This window comes from Megalops cyprinoides, chromosome 8, assembly GCF_013368585.1.
Source record: "Megalops cyprinoides isolate fMegCyp1 chromosome 8, fMegCyp1.pri, whole genome shotgun sequence".
Lineage (NCBI taxonomy): Eukaryota > Metazoa > Chordata > Actinopteri > Elopiformes > Megalopidae > Megalops > Megalops cyprinoides.
Genome location: NC_050590.1, coordinates 5,058,659 through 5,081,403, shown reverse-complemented (window position 1 = coordinate 5,081,403; position 22,745 = coordinate 5,058,659). Strand labels below are relative to the sequence as shown.

The 22,745-nt window shown below is 45.4% G+C and overlaps 1 protein-coding gene across 1 annotated transcript in view; it reads right to left on the bottom strand.

Moving 5' to 3' along the window:
• The window catches only part of LOC118781917 (protein FAM214A-like), a 31,424-nt gene extending 8,679 nt beyond the window's left edge, over positions 1-22,745 (bottom strand). Inside the window, exons 1-4 of the mRNA XM_036535064.1 lie at positions 21,640-22,745; positions 980-1,164; positions 526-728; positions 117-242 (exon numbers count right to left, since the gene is read on the bottom strand). Coding sequence (XP_036390957.1) covers positions 117-242; positions 526-728; positions 980-1,164; positions 21,640-21,655 — 530 coding nt within the window. The 5' untranslated portion in view covers positions 21,656-22,745. The remainder of the gene's footprint in view (positions 1-116; positions 243-525; positions 729-979; positions 1,165-21,639) is intronic.

The following is a 22,745-nucleotide window of genomic DNA, read 5'->3' as shown; positions in this document are numbered from 1 at the left end:
AGAGTGGAATCACCTGGGGAACCTGGACGGCTCTTCACCATCCAGGTTCTTCACAAACACCATTCAAGCAAGGGCATCCAGTGAAAATTCGGGCGCGTGGTTGAGCCGCAGCTCACCTGTACAGGATGTTCCTGGGGATGATTCCATGGGAAGCGCTCAGCCAGGCGCTGAGCTGGGAGAAAAACACATAGGACCGCACGGCCAGCAGCAAGGTCTTCTCCTCGATGAGGCGGTCCCCGCTCCTGAACACAGACCCAAAGCAGGAACCGTTTCAAGCTCTCGCAGCAAAGCAACAATCTATCACTCTTCCTGTGCAAAATTTAAATGCACTCTCTCAGCAAGGGACATTTCATGACACATATGCTTTTTGTCCATTCAAGGAGACAGACTTTCATACAGAGGAATCAGACGCTAAGGGAGGTTTCTGCAGCAGAACCTTAACGAGCCAACTGAAAACCAGCTGCGCATGCTTGCAGTGAAGGACAGGCTTCTGCATGCTTTGCAGGATTTGCGTGCTGTACTCACTGTCTGGGCACCGGCTGCAGGGTCCACCTCTCCAGCAGTAGCGCGTCCTGTTTGATGGCGGGGTCGTTGATGTCGTTCCCGTCCGTGGTGGGTCCCTCATCGCTATAGCAACAGTCGGGCAGCAGCATCACCTCGATCATGACGGGGATGCTGTTCCTCCAGAGGAGCATGACCTCAGAGCGCATCCTCCTGGCCTGCCGGCACTGTGAGAGGAGCAGATGCCACGCAGTTAGCTTCCTTATGACTCCGTCGCCCCGCGGCAATGTAGGGGATGCGCAGCTGACCGAGAACAGCAGGCCCTGCTCAGAGCTTGAAACACATCTCTCGCTATCCCAGACTCCTATCCCAACACAAAGCAATCGGAGGCGTGAATGTAATGTCTCTGCAGGTGTTAGACATGATTTCAGGACCCCTCTCCTGAGCGCCCCCTAGCTGCTTCCCCGAGGAGGCGTACCTGTGGCAGTTTTTCGCTGCACTCGTGTCGGGGTTGGACAGGCTGTGCGCACTGCGTAGGGGGGCAGTGCAGCCCTTCCGCCCGACCCTTGACAGAACATTCCGGGGTGCGGCCTTCTGTGATCAGCAGGGTCAGAAGCACCAGGAACTCCTCAGCATCGTACTCGAAGTACTCCTCCGCAGCCTCTGCCAGGACAGAACGTACAGAGGGACCCAATTACACACAAAGACGTAGAGAGAGAGAGAGAGAGAGAGAGAAAGAGAGAGAGAGAAAGCACACAGCTGACATTCCTCTGGATTATGCAACCTTTCACTTCCAGCTCGTGCTCCCTGAGTCCGGGGTGAAAAGTGCTGCTGTTGACGTACGAGTTTTGTCTTGATGTTATGCCAACCACCGGGGCCGCACGTGCATGCGGTCGTCTGTACGCAACGGCCTTTATCTCCCGACACAGGCAAGTCACAACCGGATAGACTGAAGTCTCAGGTTTCAGGCTGTCAGCGCTAATCAGAACCGAGGAGTTAAAGGCTTACTATTTCTCCACCATCCTTTGTAGTCAGAGATAAGATCCATTCCTTGAACACAGAGGCAATGGATAAATGAAATGTGAGCCTTGGGCATTTAAAAAAAAAAATCATACATTGTCAGCAAACTTCATTGAATGCTTTACTCATGATTGGCTCATTGTTCACCGGCAGACAGTTCTTAACAGGACTTAACGTCTAGTATCTACACCTTACAGTCTTGCAAGCTGTTTTCACAACAGTGCAGAGATCATCATGTAATCTGGAGCCCTGACATGTCAACATTGCAGCAACAGCAGGTGAAGCAAAGTGGCGATGTGCAACTTCTATCAGGATCCCACAGAAACCTGTGATTAATTATGCACAGCTGGTACCTTCACCTGCAACTGCCCCCCCCCACCAATCCTACCTCCTTTAACCATCCGTAAACAGGGCTGTACCAGGAGCTATGGACTCACCGGTATTATGACACAATAAAGGCCCACAAGGTACAGGAACATCGATAATCAGAAAACAAACGGCGCTGATGACACGGCCACTGCACTGCTTTCAATGCGCGCCTTCCTCTCTCTCACTTTCATCTCGCATCCGCTCCTTCGCACACCGGCGCTCACCCAGCCGAGGCCCCTAATCAAAGCCGATTTTATGTCCTTTGATATTTCTCCCACAGAAATAGCCTTGCCATATGCAGCGTGTCCTTTCCGTGAAAGGAGGGTGATAGGCGCGTGGAGCCGGCAGAAACAACCGAAATTCAGCCTCAGTCTGAAAACACAGCTGCGAGTTGGACAAAGGTCTTTGGCATTGCCACATCCGTTCATTTTACCAATAAGAAAATAACAGAACTTGCATCATTCAGACAAAACATGGTGCTGTTGTCCCTCCAGTGAAAACCAGGCAAAAAAAAAACACCAAACTCCTGATTCAAAGAACGACACCCTGTTGAAGGAAGTGTAATTAAAAAGTGCAAGTCTGAGAGGAGAACTGAAAACAGAAGGAATGAAACCATGAGTGTTACAGAATTGTGAGCTCAACAGCAGACATTTTTTTCAAAGATTACTGGCACTTTTTTCCAGAAAACCTGCACATGTCAAGGGAGACATGAAAACACATGAGTTGTAGTCAACAGCAGGAGGAAGATGTTTACTTTCAGCATGGGTTTAGCGATGTTAACACCCCAAAATCCTGAGGAAAAACCACACAGTAATGTAATTATGTCATACAGATCCAACACTTTACTTTCCCATCTCCCTGTTCTGGTTATAATTTCAGCATTCAATTGACAGCCGTGCTTACTGTATGGTCAGACTGACTAACAATTAACAAAATATGTGTCATTTCAGTGACACAGCAACCACGTTCTTGTTGACTTTCGACACGTCAACAAAATAATAACTAAATATGCAGGCCTACAGTGACATGCTGCATAAAAAAATCATATACCATCATTTCATTGTTTTCAGCAGTGGAACAGACAATTCTTTCAGCCAAGAGAATCTGCAGAACTGAGTCAACATTTTCATACGGATTAGAAGGGGAATATTCAAGTCACCTTGTTCTAGTGTTAGTGGACAAAAAAAAAAAAAAAAAAATCTGATCAGGTGGATTTCAATACAAAAAAATCTACAGCCAAACCGAAAGATCTCTTAAACATCAATGTCCGAGTACACAGTTGAGTCTACACTCAAAAACACAGCGCGAAAAGGTCCATGAGCGGACACGGAGCTGCATTTCTCCTATCGTAGGATAATGCAAAGGCATGTGGTTTACCCCACACCGCACAAAGCGTCCACTTATGCACCAGCAGGAGCGCTGTCACAATGGTGAACGGCAAAACACACCAGACCTGTGTTAGCGCGCTGTCACCTGCTGCTGTTCGAGGATGAGCACCACAGTCCTGTTATTCCCCAACAAAGGGAACCTTGTTTTTTCAACGTGAGAGAGTAATGGGGGAGAGCACGCTCACTGCGTTACTACAGCAGGTTAGAATGGGCCTGGCACAAGGAGTGGGCACAGACTCCATCGTGGGCATTGCACTGGCACATGATTAAACCCTGCTGGGGTGACCCTGCCAACTCTTGCATGTTGCAACCAATCCCAGAGAGCAGCATCCTACAGACGGACAGGGTTGAGGGAGTCGAGCCCGTAGGTGAGTAGGTGCATCAGCCTCTGGATGCAGGCCGTCAGCACCAACGTGGCGAAGGGGACGCCCAGCAGGGCGTAGACGTTGGAGAAGGCCAGGGGTGTGGTGTGACCAGAGCTGGAAGGTGGGGGGCAGGGAGAGATTGGAGACGATTACACTTGCACCTATTATAACCCCGTATTAGCATGAGACGGCTGGGCTATGCCGAATGGTAGGGCAATCCTCAACACCTGAATAAACTCAAGAGAACCAAGAGCCTCTGAATGCTAATCTGAGATTATGGAGCCTCTACTCTCCTTTGTCTCCACTCTCATGGGGTTTACAAATAATCACGACTTTCAAAAATGCTTTTATCGCCCCACTGTTGCCTGCACAGCCAGTAACAAAAACTGGTTCCTCACATGTATGTCTGCTTAAGCCCATGACAGCTCCAGGGTCTGCTGCCACGGCATGTGCGCGATGCAAAGGAAGAGCTTCAGCGATTCCTATTGGCTGGATTTCCCAACCTCCGTCTCAGGGAATCACGCCTGCCCTTCCCGAGAACTCCTCCCACAGGGAACTCCTCCCACGTGCTCCGTGCACGTGGTGGAAGACCAGTCAACAAAGAAGAGGGGGAGGAAGCGACCAGCTATAGGCATCCGGAGGGGGGGGGAGAGAGAGAGAGGGAGAGGGGGATAGAGAGAAAGAGTGCAAGTGGGGGGGGGGAATCTACAAAAATACAAAACAGTTCCACTCCCACTCAGGGGTCTTTGTGGCCCCTGTGCTTTCAGTGAAATGGGTTAAAGGTAAAACCTTTACTGGTAAGGAGAAAAGAGATGGGCAGAGAGAGAAGCGGAGCAAAAAAAAAAAAAAAAAAAATTAATAAAAAAATAAAAATCTCACGGGCTCTAGGGGCAAAAAGGAAAAGATGTGGCACAATGGAGAGATTCCTTTTGTAGGGATTCAGCACGAGTCTGCATGTGTTTAGATAAACATTCTTTCACACCGCAGACACCAGAGACGACAAAGGCAGTCTGACTAATTGGCTCTGAAACACGAAGCAGGGGTTCATTTGCATAGATAGAAATCTCAAGCTTTCTGTACAGGACAGAACATTCCGGCACTTTGGGCAACATCCACCTGGTTGCTGTGCCTTTTTTTTTTTTTTTTTTTTAAAGAAAGACAGTTGAGAGATAACAGGCTGAGAAGTAATGAGCACAGTGTGAAACAGAGGAGAGCTGCCCAGACCTGTCCAAATCAACCTTTCGCTTCTCCACTTCTCCGGGTGGCAAAGAACACAGACCAGAGAAATGGATCATGCAAATACAGCTGTAAGAACCGAGGGCCGGGTGGCTTCCTGCTGCACAGACTCCGGCTTTGAGCGCCTCCAGGTCCCTATTATGTCATACATGCCGGGGCCCCATACATTAGCCAATCTAAGCTTTGACTGGTGCCTGTCCCCCGCCTGAGGGGTTTATGTAACAGGGGTCTATTTTGAGAAATGCAGCATGAAATTATCGGGGCCGTCGCTGCGAGTGGCTGGAGTGAAGCCTGCAGGAACAAAGGCTTTCCAACACTACCCTGCTGTCCGTGCTCAGGGGTCCACGTCCTATAGCACAAGAGGGCTTGCGATCATAATCCTACGGTATTTAATGTTAAGTAAATACTGCATTTTCTTTTTTTGCAATTATTCCTAATATCATATTTTGACAAACCCATCATAACTTCCAGTATAAAATTTGAAGCAAAAAGTGTCAAAAGTATGCTGTACATTTTACATGTTGTTACACGTTTTTGTTAGAATAAAATTTGCAATGCTTAAAATGAATTGCTCACTGTTAAGGACAGTCGAATAGTATGACCCCCAGAGATTCATGGTAAATGACTACAGCTGATAGGAAATAACTATCATGACTTCAACGCAACTGATTTGCCAGTCTGTAACCAAAGGTGGGTATCCAAATTATGTGTGAGGATTGCTTTCAATAGGACTGGTTTCAATGTTTTGCTTAGAGCTTGAGTTAAGTTGCAGCTAGTAATCATGAGAAATTTGTAACAAGAGGTTTTGCCATGCACTGGAATCTGTGATATTGTACCACTTACATAATCCATACACACGTGCTTCATACAACTGTCCCCTCCCAGCATTCTTTAGGAGTCACACAAACAGACAAGTGTCATGTGCACCCCCAGAGCAGGTCACACGTCAATAGAAAATGCAGGTCTTGTTTAGACACTCCGCAATAAGATAAGATTACTGAATAATCTGTTCTTACTGTGAACACAATCAAATAGTGTTGTGCGGTTTCTCCCCCCCCCACCCCCCACCCCCCCACTAAATCCACAGATTTACAGAGAAGTACAGCGTACAGAGATTTCAGTTTATGTAACTGCTGCCATTGGAAAAATTGTGATGTTTCCTGATGGAAAAAAAAAATTCTGCAACTGCAACCCCTTTTTTCTTCTATCATAATATAGGTAACATAATTACCATAATTCTGCACAGCTAAAAGCAGTTAAAAGCAGTCTGTGTACAATTGCAGGAGACTGACCTTCACTGCTTAGATAGGTCATCTATCATTCATTCATGTGAAAAAAGAGAGGTCAAACAATGCTAAATGCTTTATCAGAGATACAACTACCTCATACACTATCCCTTTCAAATATGTTAGCTGATTCCATTGCAAAACCAAAAATCTAATATGACACTGCAGGCAAATACAGTGCCTACAATAGGAATATAGCATATATTTTTTACGTATTGCTACCAATTTAGGTAAGAACAGCCCAATCCCAACACTGTTTGTGGTATCAGAAATTCTGGGGCTTTTGGTCAATTTACAATAAAAGAAAATTCCTCAGTGTCAATCATGTCTTAAGCATGTACAATAGGGTGGCAGTGTAGCTGCTGGGGCAGTGCTGCTGTAGTCTTGGGCAAGGTACTTATCCATTTATATTTACATTTACATTTACATTTATTTATTTAGCAGACGCTTTTATCCAAAGCAACTTACAGAAGTGCATACAGTAAGTATAGCGACAATGCGGGGACAGGATGTGTACAGTTCCACAATGAGACAGTTCTCAGCTGAGAGCAAGGTCTGTTTGAGGACACAGTACTATCAGATTTGTACAACTACAGTGTATAGGGCAACTAATACGATACACTTTCAAACGGCGGACTTCAACAACTTCAAATGGCGCAATGAGCGTCAGGGTAAAGGCGGCAACAAGAAACAATTTAAAAAGCACAATTTAGAAACCACGGCAATTTACAACAGCACTGATGGGGGGGGGCAGCAATTGTGTGCTGGGTCAGTCCAGGTAAAGTCTGAAGAGGTGCGTCTTCAGGCCCCATCTGAAGGAATGGGGTGAAGAAGCTGTCCGTAGCGAGACAGGGAGTTCGTTCCACCACTGGGGAGCTGGTTATTTACTGAGGCAGTACTGGGATAGCATTGTAAAAAAAACTGCAATATGTGTAAGTCACTCTGGATAATGTGATGTACAATCTATGTATGGAACTTGCCATGGGACCACCACAGACACAACAGTAGTCAATGACTTCATAAAGTCACCATTATAATCTCAATGGCCCTCCATTTTCAGTAATCTTTCAGAAGTACCTGACACAGTTTAAGGCCACAAGGCAGCTGGCTGGTTCCCAACTAATCTTATGGACAGAGCCTTGTGTATTACCGTCGATGGCCTTGGATCTAGATTCCTGGATATAGCCAAAGCTTTACCGCAGGGTTCAGTCCTTGGTCCTCTACATATCATCCTGTCATGACCCCATAGGATAATACCAAGCCTCTGACCATAACTCCTGCTTTGGCAGCACATTCAGTGCCAGTCCGCAAAATTAAGCAGATGCTCGGTCCAAGTGAGCATGTTGTGTCCTTCAGCTCGCGATCCGAAAGTAAACACATCATTAATGTCTGGTAATTGCAGACCGGCAGGCAAACGCGGAGGACGGCGATCCATGAGCGGGTGCCATGCACACATGCAGAGGCGAAGCAATTGTGAGAGATTATAGGCAGCTCCTGCATGGGAAAGCAGCTTACTGCAGGCACTGGAGGGATATATTTAAACATGGAGTACACCCCCCCCCCCCCCGTAATAGCCCATCACACCACACACTGTCGCATTATAAAACAGAGCACCGCATGCATGTGGCTCATGAACCTACAACACATGACACTTTACTTTAAAAAAGAAAAAAGGATTATTAACAAAACAAAATTGCTGTGAGTAAAAGGTATGCCAATGTCATTCCCGTGACAAACCCAGACAGACAAGCAGAGCTGCCAGCTACCCAAAATATGAGATACAGCACACAGGCAGGCCACTGGCTGGTATTTAATGAGGTACAAGCCCATCGGGCATGATCCAGGTCTCTGTCCCACTAACCTAAAAGCAGTGATCGGCCCATTAGGCTTAAGTATTCCTATTCATTTTACTGACAACAATCTGATGTGTAGCGATGTTTCTAAACAGCCACAAGCTCTCTCTGCTGTGTGGCTGGCAGAGAACCATAGATGCACAGCTCTTGGCGTGGTCCAGTCCACACTTCGTTCCCTGGCTACCCCTGACAACAGCACAGAGTCTCTCGCAGTGCTCCAGGCTCTTATTTTAAAGACGGTGCCTTCGGACCATTGCCTCTTAGCTATTATAATTATGGGAAGACTGAGATAGCATAATTATTACCCAAAAAAAATAATAGGGTGTCTGGAAAAATTGAAATTCAGCCCAGCTTAAAAATAAACACTCAGTATTAAAAACAAACATACACTGGCCATTGAGATCACAAAAAAAAAAAAAAACAACAAAATATAGCTCCTGAAATGCAGCTGGTCTCCAAACAGACGGCCTTATCACCATGTAAGTCCATGCAGAGAATGTGCCGGTCCATGGAATTTGACCCTTAGCGGCACTAGCACAAACAGCCAAGCTGAAAAACACGAATACCCAGGAAAATGAGAGGATGGGCTGGCCCATGGGCGTCTGCGCCACAGCCCAGGAGTAGGTTGCTGTGAGGTGGTCCAGCCCTGGGGCGGCGGGGGGCAGCGTCACAGGACGGGACAGGACAGGAACGCACCATGTCTGCCCAGGACACCAACTTGGCTAGTGGCTTAATAAAGGATTTGTGTCCTGGTTCTGAGTAAATATAGGTCTCCTCCTCCACCCTCCCTCCATCCCCAAAAACAAGCAACCACCACAGGAGCACATTAAAATAGATGCCCACAGAGCAGTGCCCTCCTCCAGCATCCTTTACTTAGTTACCGATAAGTGCTTGGCCTCACAGGCATCTTTTCCAGTAGATCCTTCCTGTAGCACAGAGATTATTTCTAATTAATTTCTGAGAAACACCATAAGCGGTACAGGAGTGGAGCTTCTATACGGAGGCACTGAAGCCATTTAACGCCCCACGAGGTCAGCCAAAAATGTGAGCCGAATCATATGGAAGGCATTTTCCAGGACTGAGAGGACATTGCCGACCAAAGGGCATACTCAATGTCACTCCGTTCATAAGACATGGGTCGTTTGTTCTCTGACCTATCAGCACCTTGTTACAAAACACTACAGACAGCTCAGGACAAAGGGCCAGAAGCATGAATGATTCGGCTTGCTTTGCGTTGGTGCTCTATAAGCGCTGACTGGTTTATCATTCATAAACAGCCCCATTCAAATGTGTAAGGGTGTGACGTGCAATTGATTGGGCTTACTTCCAGACGCTGAAAGAACATCGCGGACAACAGTGGTCCATTCACTTACAATGGAAATGTAAGTATGACTTTCAGCAGGCATTGTACACTCAGGAAGAAAGACTTAATAAAGCTGTATCCTCAAGGACTTTTTCTAATCCATCTCCCGTTTTGGTGATGACAGACACTGTGGTCAGGACATTATTGTAGCTTCTGGGGGAAAAAAAGGGAAAAAAAGGGAGCAATCGATCACATGAATGACGGGCGAACAGCAACGAGGGACACAGACGGTGTTCGTGTGCCGTTACTGGAGGAGCACGATGACACTCCTTACAGCAGATTCCAGCTCAGATGGAGCAGCCGTTCATCTGTCGGTTGTTTACTGCTCTTGGTTGTTTACAACACAGGAGCGTGGATCACTGCGGTAGCCAAACCAGCCCAGTCCCAACTGAGATGAGACATAGCGCTCAGACTCACAGTGGTCAAAAGGTGGAGACCCATGTAAGGCGATGAGGACGTGAGGGGACGAGGAAAGCTTCCATTTGCCTTGTTCTGGCTGCGTATGGTTTTGTGTGTGTGTGTGCGTGTGTGTGTGTGTGTGCGTGCGTGTGCGTATGTATGTGTGTGTGTGAGTGTGTGTATGTATGTATGTGTGTTTGTGTGTGCATGTGTGTGTGTGTATGGGGGCGGGGGGGGGGGGGGGGTACATTAACCATTCCATCTCTGAAGAGCAGAAGCACTGGGTGCAGTTCAATGAATCTGTTCAATGATTCAGTTGATGGGGCAGGGGGAGAGAGAAAGAGAGAGAGTCAGAGAGAGACAGAGAGAGAGAGGGAGAAGGAGAAAGTGAGCAAGAGCACCGTCTCCACCCTCATCTCCCTGGAGTCCTTATCTCAACCCAAGTGTCTCCTGCTATCAGCTGCAGAGCACTGCTCCAGGCCCTTCACAGGAAAGCCAGCAACCCAGGCGGAGAAAAAAAATCACCAATGACATCACATGTGCACACACACACATGCGCGCATGCATGTGCACAGACACACATGCGCACACATGCACACACACACCGCCTAACTCCTTCTGCACACTTCACCTGACTGATTTCTTCTTCACGGCCCCAGGCATGCTTCCTCCTCTTAGAGTGACTGACTCCACTCCTCGAATTTCTATTATAAAAACACGCACCTCTCCCTCTCACCAGCATCAATAGAAAGGAGAAGAGTCTCCACCCTGGTTCATGTGGGCCTCGGTGCAGTCTGGTTGTAGCTCCAACTGGGCTCCAATAATCAGGACTTACTGAACTGTAGCTTAACTGATCAGTATTTGACATCTTTTGAGAATTACCTGCTTTCATTTGTCATTTGTAGAATAAAAGTATCATTAGGGATGTGTTTGTGCTAAAGAGATTAAAATAAATGTATTGCTCAATTCCTCCTATGTTTTCAATAAAGATTATACAAGCCAACTGATTTGAATTACTCAGTTCATTGTTCTGTTCATTAGTTGCTATAGGGCCTAGACCAAATAAGCAATTAGCAACAAGATTAACAAGATATACCAGAGAATCCTGACACCAGTACTGTTACTGAGTAAAAGAAGTTAAAAATAAGTATGAATACCTCTGAAGTACACACACACACCCTCTGATTGCACTTATTTGACAGTGTACTTATCACAGACATCTGCCAAGTGACGTCAAACCCAGATCAGCATTTGAATAAGTGCTCACTCTCCTGTGTTATTTGCCTACCTGGTGAAGAGAGACGCATGTAAGACAGAGAGAGGAAAAACCTCGCACCACTTCGTTTTCTAATGCAGTCAGCCCCACTCCCAGCTGTACTTTGGCAGTACTTTTGTAATCTGAGGTCTCCAGATGTCTACAGAAGTCCTTGTGTTTCTCTACTGTTATTGCAGTGTTGTAGCAAGAGGAGGCACAGGATTCTTGCTTTTTTTTCCCTCCTCCTCTACTCTGTACAAAGGAGGCAGACTGCGAACTCACATAGCAACAAGCCCTGCAATATGATTGGCCGCAAGCCTCCGGAAGAGTTTCCTGTCTCTTTGGCAGCAGAAGCAGAGACTGTAACTCTTCTCTCAGTGCTTGTGAACTCAGCTGCTCCCCACCTCCTGTACCTCCACTTAGCCAGTTCAATCTAATTAAACTTTAGGAACTGTAAGGAGTTAAAAAACAAAAACAAAACATGCACTGCATGCAAACACTGCAGTTTGAACGTGATATTCTCCTTAGCTGTTTGAAAACCTGGCTCCTTTAAAGCTAGTTAAAGCTTTTAATCATCTTAATGAAGGTTTGCTAATTGGTCCATTACGTAAGAATGAACATTTGCTTTGAATTAAACACTGCTGATTTGAGCAAACGCTCACAAGAGCCCCCAAAAAGTAGCTGGATGCCGCAGTATCATATCTAAAAAAAGATAACGAAAATACACCGGGATTCCGCAGAAAGATCTGCACAGATACCAATGAGCTTCACCAGAGTACTTGCACAAGAGAGCAGCTCTATACAAAGGATGGTCATTTCACATAGGTCTTTCACTATTTCTGAACCCACAATGCACACTGAATGCCCAAATGTTGTGATGCTGTACATGTTACTTTGAAGAGAAGGAGGGGGGGGGGGGGGGGGATAGAGGGCAGGAACAGTTTTACACAGATTGTAGGGACATACATGTCATGTAATTATGGATTGTCTCATTCACCAGGCTCTGCCATAACTGGATCAGCAGGTTGGTGTCTGACGCAGCTGCAGTCAAAACAAAGACTCTCTCTCTCTCTCTCTCAAGGCACCTGAAAACAACCATCCAGCTGTAGGAACCTTTGTGGAAAACTGGCCTTTTTCCAACTGAAACTCTGGCCGAGTCTCCTCTTCCCATGTGTCTCCTTTTGGGATTTTATCATTTCTGTGAATTTATACAGAACAGTCACTGCAGTTTTAACCTTAGTCTTAACCTTGCTGGTTGGAAAACATGCAAATTGTTATGGCAAAACAAAATTCAAATATCATTACATTTATGTCATACACATCAGTACAACAATGTGGCTGAGAAGCAAAATTTTATACAAATTCAGGACTCATCTGCTTTAATGCCACTGTTCATTTAAACACACAGCTCAAACAAGTGTGCGTTCAACTAACCTCTGAGAAAAAACAAACAACTTTCCAAAGTTAAACTGAGTGCCATTTTGTTTCTTCTTTACTGCATAATTGTAAAATTCACACAGGGAACAAACAATCCGGAAACAGCTCTGGGGTCAGCGGTGGAAGTGGAGACCTCCTGACAGGAACCCCGTCACTGTTTGCTCACTGTCCTCTCCAAAGCTTTCATTTACATTTCAGTACCTGACCCTGGCCGGGCCTCACTTAAATCACGGCGTACACTGAAAAAAAAAAACCACACCGCGCATATTAAACCTTCAGCATAATTGGAGGGACTGGGCATTTTCGTTGGTTTGCCCTCAGGCCACCGATTTATGGAAAATCCTGTTTGTTCCCACTCAGGTTCTGATTACGTAACTATCAATCCAGCTCGTCCAGTCGAGCACGGTAATCCCCACAGAGAGCAGCGGGATCTTACGGGACCATCTGATCTTTACCGGGAAGATGCGCGTTCTGCGCCAGGGGCCGGAGTTAGCGATACCGGCGCTGTGGAACGGCGTGTGTGGTTTAGACGCAACACGTACAGCCCTCTAGCTGCACTGTCCTCTGTCACTTGCTCTGCCTGCCCTGGGTGGCTTAATGCAACCCGCTGACGCTGAGCTGGGCCTCGTCTGTTCGAAGAAAACGTTGGGTGTGGGTTTCCAGGAGAAAAAAAAAAACTGAGAAACCTCTTCAAAGATCAAAAGGATGTCTAACATATGAGGCGTGCCAGTCATTGCACCTCCAGCTAAACTTCATCTTGATCTGTGGTGTCTGTTGGTCATGATTTTAAAAACCACCCCTAACAGGAAAAGCAGAAAAAACGATGCCTAATTCATGCTGCCAGGATGCATGCACTTTTATATGCACTGAAGGCTGTAAAGTTCAGTTAATGCATTACAGTTCAGTTAAAGCCTTTAATCATCATGAAGGCTGTGGCAATTACTTTATTCATCTTTAAGATGAATCATCTAAAGCTTTCATCTGCAATTAATTTTGTTTTGAAATTAATTAATATTTCAATAAACAGATGGCTGTAATCATTATCGAATGAAAGAACTTAAAACCACCTGTGAACATCTGTAACATATACATTTTACTGCAAAAAAGTGCAGTTAGTTGGCCTGCACGTGCTGTCAGTAATGAGTCTCATGCTGAGTAAATCAGAATAATATAAGAATGCCTGAAATGACTACTTTATATAATGTTATTTTATTTTTATAGTCAATATTTATATGTCTGCTGACACTCGGCACACTGTTACAGCACCTAAAGCCTTGTAAATCCACTGTCCTGTCAAAGTTCAGTCTTCAAGCCCTCATTTGGAAACCAATAAAGGAGCCTTGTTTGTATCCTTCGGATACATCTATCTTTTACCTTTTTGTATCCCGTGCTCTTAACAGATATGCATTCAGCTGACTATCTGGTGACACCGTGCCAAGTTTAAGACTGCAAGCCCCAGCAGAATTTGTTAAACATTTGTCGAGGAGCCCTGAACTCTGAGGCCCTGCAGAGGATGTGTCCTTTTAGTCATATCACATATATAAACAAATTAAAACCGAAGGCTGAACAAAATACAAACACACTGGGACAGAAATAGTCACAGGCAAAGAGAACACAGCCAGGCAAACAACTCAGCCTTGCCAGCCAGCCACGTCTAGCCTGTTGCAGCAAGCTGTTAATATTAAGATGTTTTTCATTTGTCAGATCATAACGTCCACCATGACCTCTGGGATTCACAGGCATATACGCAAACACTGAGAGCGTGACACTGGAATCAAAGAGGAGATAAGGGGCTCTGATATACCTGACATCTTTCACAGAGATCATAATTGTAAGGAATACTGGCCACGCTAAACCTCCTTCAATGTTCTTGCAAGTTAAACTGGTTTTTAGACAATGGAACCTGGTGTATCAGGTTGGCTCATTTACACATCTGTCTACAGGAAACCATTTGGTCCATGCATTAGCATAACAGTCATCCCTGTTGTAATCATGGGAGAGTGATTAGGTTTATCAGCCTCTTTGTTCTGGAACTTTGGGTGGACCATCAGACCATCTAGATCCTGAAGAGTACAAAGACGTGCACTCTGTAACATTTCTTGGTATTTGCCCTGCCCTGACTGTACCTGGTGTACTTGTACATTGTGATCATCATTTATTCTCCTCAGTAAACCACACTTTACTGTAACCTGTCTGAACTCTGAGATACCTCACAAGTAGCAATTCTTACAACAAAAAGTTCCAATACAAATAATAGTAATTGTATCAAAACTGTACAGCAGCCAAAAAAAAAAGACATCTTAACAGTTCAGCTGAGCGGACAGTGAAACATGTTTTGTATGGTGAATTTTCAACTAAAAATGAGCACAGACTTACACTTTCATCTAAAAACAAACAAGTCTGCTTGCTCTAGGTGACCACACCTCCCCTTGTTACAACCGATTCCTATTCTCCTCTGCTACTCAAAACAAACTTAATCCCAGCTGTTTAAATTTACGCCCAAAGTTCTTGAAAATCTCACAAAGAAAATGTTGAAATACTTTCAACATATGGGAACAGGTTATCAGTTTTAACTAAAAAAAAATTCTTCCTTGTAATTCTTTTTTGAATTACATTACATAGAGTGTACATTACACAGGGTTTACGTGCACTGAAGTACACAACACGCAAACCTATCCCAGAACTGATGCTGGCAAACCAAAATTGAGTTAGCATACCCAGACAGTATGTGGAGAGGAGGGGGTGAGTGTGAGAGAGATAAAAAGGGAGGTCAGCACAGCCAGTCGGGCAATAAGGAGCTGTGAAGGAGGGGGACAGCTGGATCTGCAGGGCAGGGGACAGTGGCTCACGTGAACACATGGCTTGACTCAAACCACAGAGCTCCCAGCAGGGACAGAAACTGCAGTGGCCTGAGGGCAAGGATGGGTAAAAACCAGCAGCCATCCCCACGGAGGCCAGCATACCAGTACAAATACTTTCGCCATGCTCACACGCCCCAGACTCTTCGGTTCTCTTTGGTTTGCACCCAGAACTAGAGAGAACCCCCGCCAAATGGTGCTGTGAAATGCTGCAAACTATTTGGAGTGAGCTGCCTGTTCCAGGGAGTCACGATGTTCCGAAACACAGCGGCGACTAAACGCAGGGGCTGCTCAAACTCGGCGCGAGGGAGGTCCCGTGTGATCTCACTTTCAGTCAAACCAAAAACGGAATTCCCTCAAGTGCAATGAGCTATTTAACTGAGCTCTGGCATGAACAAGCTACCTAAAATGAGGTCCCCTCATTATGCATTTTCTTTATCCAAGGACTTACTAATCAATCAGATCAATTCCCAGATAACTAATGTGATGTGCTCTGCGGTAATTCCCAGAAGGAGATTATACTTTTGTTCAGTTGCCTGACTGACTGGCTCTCTGTCTGACAGAGAGAGACTGACAAGCAGATGATCACACTGGAGATTTAAACGCTGAATGCGTTTCTACCTGGTTACTGAAACCTGTGGAAAACAAACACAAGGCAAACGCTAATGAGCCAAACCTTGGCCCTGTAAAAACCAGATTAAAGACAAAACCATGGACGTATTCAAAGGCATGTTTTCAGTTAGCATCCCTGACTGATCGCGCCACTGACTGGCACTAAAACCAGCACACAGAAGGGCTGCCCCTTGGCCAAACTTAGGCACCCCTGCTCTTGAAAATACTGTGGTAAAACCAGCCAGGAACCATTTCATAGAGATGACCAGAGACAGCAGCGGCTTCATCCTCCATTACACTGCATTACATTTAGCTGATTAGCAGAAGCTCTTATCCAGAGTGGCAATCTACAGTAAGGACTCCATGCGTAAAGTACAGGGCATTCATATGATGGCAGACATAAATGGCTTCTGCACAGACACAAAAAAATGGGTGAAAGCAGACCACAAAGAACTCTGGATTGGACAGCGTGAGCGTCTGTGTCCAATTTGTTAAACTCATGGCAGGGCATTAAGAATCAATGTACTGTTCCAAGATGCACTCCGTCGCCAAGGCTTTTTATAGGGCCCGATGTGTGTGTATGTGCAAGTATAATGGGAACGATGAAAACAGCCACATTTCCACACAGCGCAACATCTGGAAATCAGTCGCCCCCCCCCAAAGTGCTGAAATGGTGCGATTTCTAGACTTCACAGACCACAAATGATGAAAAGCGACCCCCCCACCCCGGGGCTTTCTGTCTGAACCGTACACAGGCTCCATGTCTGAGATGCAGGCAGAGGCAGCGTAGACGCGTGGTCTTGGAAGACGTGGGTGGTGTGCGCGAGCCTGGTCTCCGTCCTGGCCTCGGATTAGCAGCGGCACTCGGGAAGAGGAGGGTATCCTCTTACCACTGCAACCTCCCTCCATCCCGCCTGTGCGGATCCGCTGCGGATTTAAACCCGATCTGAGCGGCGCGGAACAAAAGGACGACACACCTTTTGTGCATGCGAGAGGGCTCACAGCGGAAAGTTCTGAATGAGAAGAGAAATACGACCCCCCCACGCCGCCTCGCGTGGCCTTGATTCAGCTGAAAATCACTGTGCGGCCAACACGGCAGAGTGGAAAGTAAGCGCTAACTTTAGCTCCGCTTCTCCCTGCAGAGATGTGGGCACCCGGCTCACAAGGCCTGTGCCACTTCCACAAACAGACTGCTCCTCTTCCAGCAATCCCAATCGGGCAGCGCCATTCAATTCTAATGAGTGATACACTGTTCATCTGAGCCTTTTGTACGTTTTTTTTTTATAGTTCTGTCACAGAGGGACAGGTTATTATTATCAATCTGTTTCGCCATTTGGCAGAGATTCCTGTAAGTGAGGCGTCCTTATCACAGTCTGTTTTTTTTGTTTTTTCGCCAACATGACAAAGCTCTGTACCCAGGCACCTTTCTGTCAGTCAAACAGTGAGCCTCGTTCATCATGTCTTGTCAAGAGAGACATGTTCTTGTGATGTCAATGCATTCACTTCATATGACTGCGTCTGCGTGCTGGCAACAACCGTCTTCGTGAAAGATCCGTACATATAATATTATAGAAAAAAGATGATGTAACATATCATGCAAAGGATTTCTCAATCTCAGCATGGCATCTACAGACACCCCCCAAACTAACTGAGCTAATAAATTAACAATACAAATGTAAGCTTTCAATGCCTTAATGTGGATTTGTAATACAGTGTCATCTGTACGAAAACCTGATTTTTCCTTTACTTTATGCTTAACAAGGGGTCATAAAATCTTCCACAAACCTTCAAGCTGGTAAAGACAAACTGGACAATGTAGTATGTATTGTGCTAATTTCAGTGTGCTTTAAGAAAAAAAAACAGGAAAAGACAACACATCAAGCTATGGGATTTCAACAATACTGAACGGGAATAAAGCTTGAAAATTAAGCCACACAGAGCTGCCACTTTCCCCAAAACAAACAGATTCTGTCGTCCATGTCCACTTGGTCCCCTGCTCTGACCTATGGGTGTTGTGACCTATTACAAGGGCCAACGTTCGGTCACACCGACTCCGCCTGTGACAGAGTGACCCTGCACACCACCACTGCTCCTGTCCACAAAGAAACCTACGGTCACAGATGGCCCACATATGGTCCTACCGTGCCCTCTCCGAAATAACCGCTACCGGTCGATGTTCAAGAGTCACAGCGGCCCTCGGATTCAAGACTACAGTGGAAAAAAAAAAATCAGTCCTATGATTATCATGTTTCAGGGCGATCTTAATGAAGAAAGACCTGTTTGACATGTGATGATCTGTTTGGACAGCCGCTTGAGAGGAACACAAAACGTTGCAGCAGAACAGAGGGTCTCTTTGTATTACATAAGCACACGTTGGTGCAAAGTCTTCATCTACGCCTGGCATTCTCCACCGCACAACGGACAAGGCAGTTCGTTTAAAACCAACTAATCTGCTCCCTGTAGGCTTTTTAATTACAAACAACTCATGTTTACACAGCAGCAGCAGCAGCAGCAGTAGCAGTTGGCCTACATCAACAAAAAAAAAAAAGACTCTGACCCCTTTTTCTACGCAGGCCAGCATTTAGAAATCAAACCAAATTTGCTAGTGCACACACACAAAAGCTTTAATCGTCCATAAAAATGTGTTTAGGCGGATGCCATTAACTGGATTGAGTACACAAACCTACCTGTGAGGTAGAGGCTTAGCTAGCAGAGATATGATTCTTTATAAATGACTGAAACACAAGGCTCCATATGACTTGCTCCCTGCTTTGGGGCCACACACCCTTTAAACCTAAAGACAGCACTATGCTCTATAGACTTGCATAACACTCCCTTTGTTTTTCAGTTAAACAAACAGCAATGCTCTATATAATACTTGTGACATCAATGGGAAAGCATCCATGGGAAGGAATCCACGCGCCACTATGGGACAGACTGAAAAATGAATGTTATAAAACTCAACAAAGCAGCATCACTTAAACCCACAGTTTCTTTCCTTCATTCCTGACCATCAGTTACAGAGTGGTTCGTGCCAAGGTTCCACCCAGAACATTAGCCACTATAAATGAGTTTAACTGCTCTCTGCAGGGGCTGTGCACTTCCTTGTGAAACATCCAGTTTCTGGTTGAGAAGGAAACGGATTTCATAACAAACAGAACTGCAACCTCGGGGAAGTCAAACGCCTTTTGTTCCCAGCTGACTCTTGTTTGGCCACTCGACGAGCTTCACTCGACCTCGCAGGGTCTGACTAACGCTGACATCATTTGTTTAAGCTGACAGCTGCTCTCCCAGGCTCTCTGTACTCACACCTTTCCCACATGGTCCCCAACTCGTTAGTCATCACAAACAGTTTGCCGTAAATTCTGCCTGCGTCCAACGGCAAACATCTACAACGGGCTGCTGTCCACGTGATCAGATAAATTGAAATGAGACATGTTGCTCCTACTTACATCTACATCAGAGACCCTTTTAAAATCCATGAAGAAGTTAGTCCTTATTCCTTTCATCAAAGATAACAGCTTTTGTGTGGTGACTTGTGCTGAGATGATATGGCTTGAGGGTGTGCAAGACATGATTTCTGTTCTACTGAGACAAAGATGATGGCATAATGAGGAACTGTCAGCGGCTACTTTCCCAGAATATTTTTTATTTCTTGAAGCCTTTTCCCCCATGGCAAATCCTAATTAAGTCCCCTCCCCACAACTAAAGGCTCAGGTTTGGAATGGATTTACAAAGGCCTCCCTTACAGGGTTTCTCAAGATGTGCCTCTAAACCAGCACGATTTGTGGTCTGGCGTTGTGCAGAGAAATGTTATCACTGACCTCTTCTGCCTCTTCTCCTATAGCATGTGTAAGATCTGTGGTTCAGCTGCAAAGATTACTCTCCCCTGCAGCGGCAAAAGGGGCCGTCCAAGAGCAGTCAAAGGGCTCATTCACATGGCACCAAAACATGGGTGCAAGTTCCCCTTTCTGCTCTTAACATTTTCAAATTCATGCACCATTTAAGGTAACAAATGACAGCAAAAACTGTAAGTGTAATTACCGCAAACGCATGGGGCTTTAGCGTCCACTGCACTGTTGGACATTTCTTAAGCAAACAACCACACACTGTACATCTACACTAGCAGGACTAGAGAGGAGTCATAGAAAAGCACAGCTTTCAGCTACTCACTGAGGAACAGCATGTTCCAAACAGAAAAAGTGAAAAGTACTCGCTCATATAGGAAGCTCTCCTGAGCGCAGTTTTGACTGCAATTGGGTTTTATTAATAGAACCAGGAGAGAAGATGAAGCCAAGAACTGAGCCAAGAGCAACGCAGGAGAAAGCAGCAGGATCGCGGCTCGAAATGAACTGGATAAAACAATGTTATTGCTTTCACAGACACTTCCAAAAAACACAGGGCCATGCATGCCAGAACGGGAACGCTGCTTACTGTGGTGCATGTCTGATGGGTGAAAATAGCCTTGCTTGTCTGCACTGCTACGATAGGCTTACGGATCACAACTGCATGTGAGACTTTATTCAGCTCTGTGAAAATATTTTCGTTTGTGTCATGCATTTCGCTTCACGAACATTAAGTGAACACACCTCTCATGATTGTGGAGATGTTGTTGCTTTGCAGGTATGGGGGAGTTTATGATTATCATCATCATTATTTTAGTCAGAAACCAACATCTGTGGCACATTCACATGTCATGTTGGAAGGTTTTGTGGCAATCACTCTAAATTTAATTTTGGCACAGACCTTTCCTGCATTGACTCCATTGATTCATTTTACCAGATTAATCTGATTATGGTTAAAGGCGGCGGCACAATATTTAAAAAGGTTTTTATTCTTGTCCTAAGAAGTGACAGAGCGTATCCTAAATTAGTAATTAAAGTAAAGGGTAGTGCCAATCTGTATCATAACGACTGATGTGAACATCTTACAATGCTGTATTGACTGTAAACGCTGATTGATTGCAAGGGAAAAAACATAAACAAACAAAAAATTAACTTCGAAGACAGTTGACTAAGAAAACAGAACTATGTTGTAGGGTACAATGCTAAAGAGGATCTTCAATAAAGTACACTTGAATAATATGAAAATCTGTAATGGCATTAGGCTGTCCAAACAACGCACAGGTCATTGTGAATACGGATTCAAAAGGTGAAACGGGCTTAGCCCACGGTAAAACTGTGCAACATCTTGTCTGCACCGTGAAGAAACGCAGCTCAAGGGTTATATTGTGACTCGAAGCAAGCACGTTGCTCAGCTGTTCGGAGGAGTCGCTGTAGCAAACATCACGTCTAAGCAACATTTTTTTTTCCACCGAGAAATATAATAAAAATACACTACCACTGACACTCGCCAGGTCATGCAAACAAACAAGTTTCCTCTGTCAGTGTTTACTTCGCCGTTTAGTTTTAGAATTTACATTGACTCTGTTTCCGTGTTTTATATAACGGCCTGATACGACGACAAAGGCTTTATTGTTTACATACATTAGTCGGAATAGTTAACCAGCTGTTACATCATTCCACTCTCCGCAGAATCCTCCAGGGAAAACCCACACGACTCAAGGAATTCCGCTAGACAGTCAGATCCTGTCGAGCGCAATAACTGAATGGTGTCAAAAAACACCAACCTCTTAGTTGCCCACTAAGGTCAGTAAATAATGTCAGAAATAGCTAGCTGATGTCATGATCCATTTACCTCGATCTGGCTTCATGTCTGCCACTGTCGACGAGATGTCCTCCAAATTCCCAGCTGGTCTCGGTCTTCTGTCTTCTTTAGCCAGCTAACTGGCTATTTTCGTGTTTTTATTCTTAATATTCTCTTTACTGGGCAGCGACAGGAAACCACAATATAATAACATAAACCTCTCTATGGCACTGAAATTAAGCCCTGAGTCCTTCCACCCCGTAGATAGCCAGCGTTATAATGTCTGTCTGGATTCTGACAAACCTATTATTAGCCAGCTAGCTACCATTAACAAAGCAACCTGTGCCTCTGTGCCGCACACCAGCTAGTCCATTACTTCTCAGGTTACCAGCTAGCTATCTAGCAAACACTGGTAATTAATAATAAAGCTAGCTCGCTAACGTTACACGTCTCAACTAGCGTTAATTAATACCACCTGAACCCAAACTGTCCGGCACTCCCAGCGTTCATTCATGCCTCATTTTCCCACCCTCCTTTACTTTGTGAGCTAGTCTAATTAGCTAGCTAACAAACTAATCAAATACCCAGGCATCTAGCTAGTTTCAGAGACGCCCCTGCCGACCAACCCCCACGCACAGGTACAGCAAACGCCTCTACTCTGATAGCGTCTTTACGAAGCCCACTCGCTACTCAAGGCAAACATTGCATCTCTAAGAGGTGCTATGTTAGTTTACACATAGCTACCACCTTTCTCTCATTCCTAGACGACCATCGCTCTGTCTACATAACGTAGCCAGCTAGCCAGTCAGCTATCCAGCTATCTGTCCTCTCGATAAGATCTCATTTCAAGTGTAGCCAACTAAGCTATAACCCTCGTTTGCCTCTCGTAATCATTAGCTAGCTTCCTACCGCGTTGTTTTGCAAGTTTAAGTTACACACAACCGACGACTTTCAGAACTTGGACCCAACTTACTAGCTACCTGACCTCTTTACCTAGCACATCAACGAGAGAGTCTCGAAGAAATAACCCGCTGGACATGTCTATCTATAAAGCTAGGCGATAACACCAAACGCACAGCACCATCTGAGAGTACAGAAACGCGATTCCTTCGCTCAAAACCCTCTGGTTTCCAGCCTCTGCTGCTACTGCTGCTCCG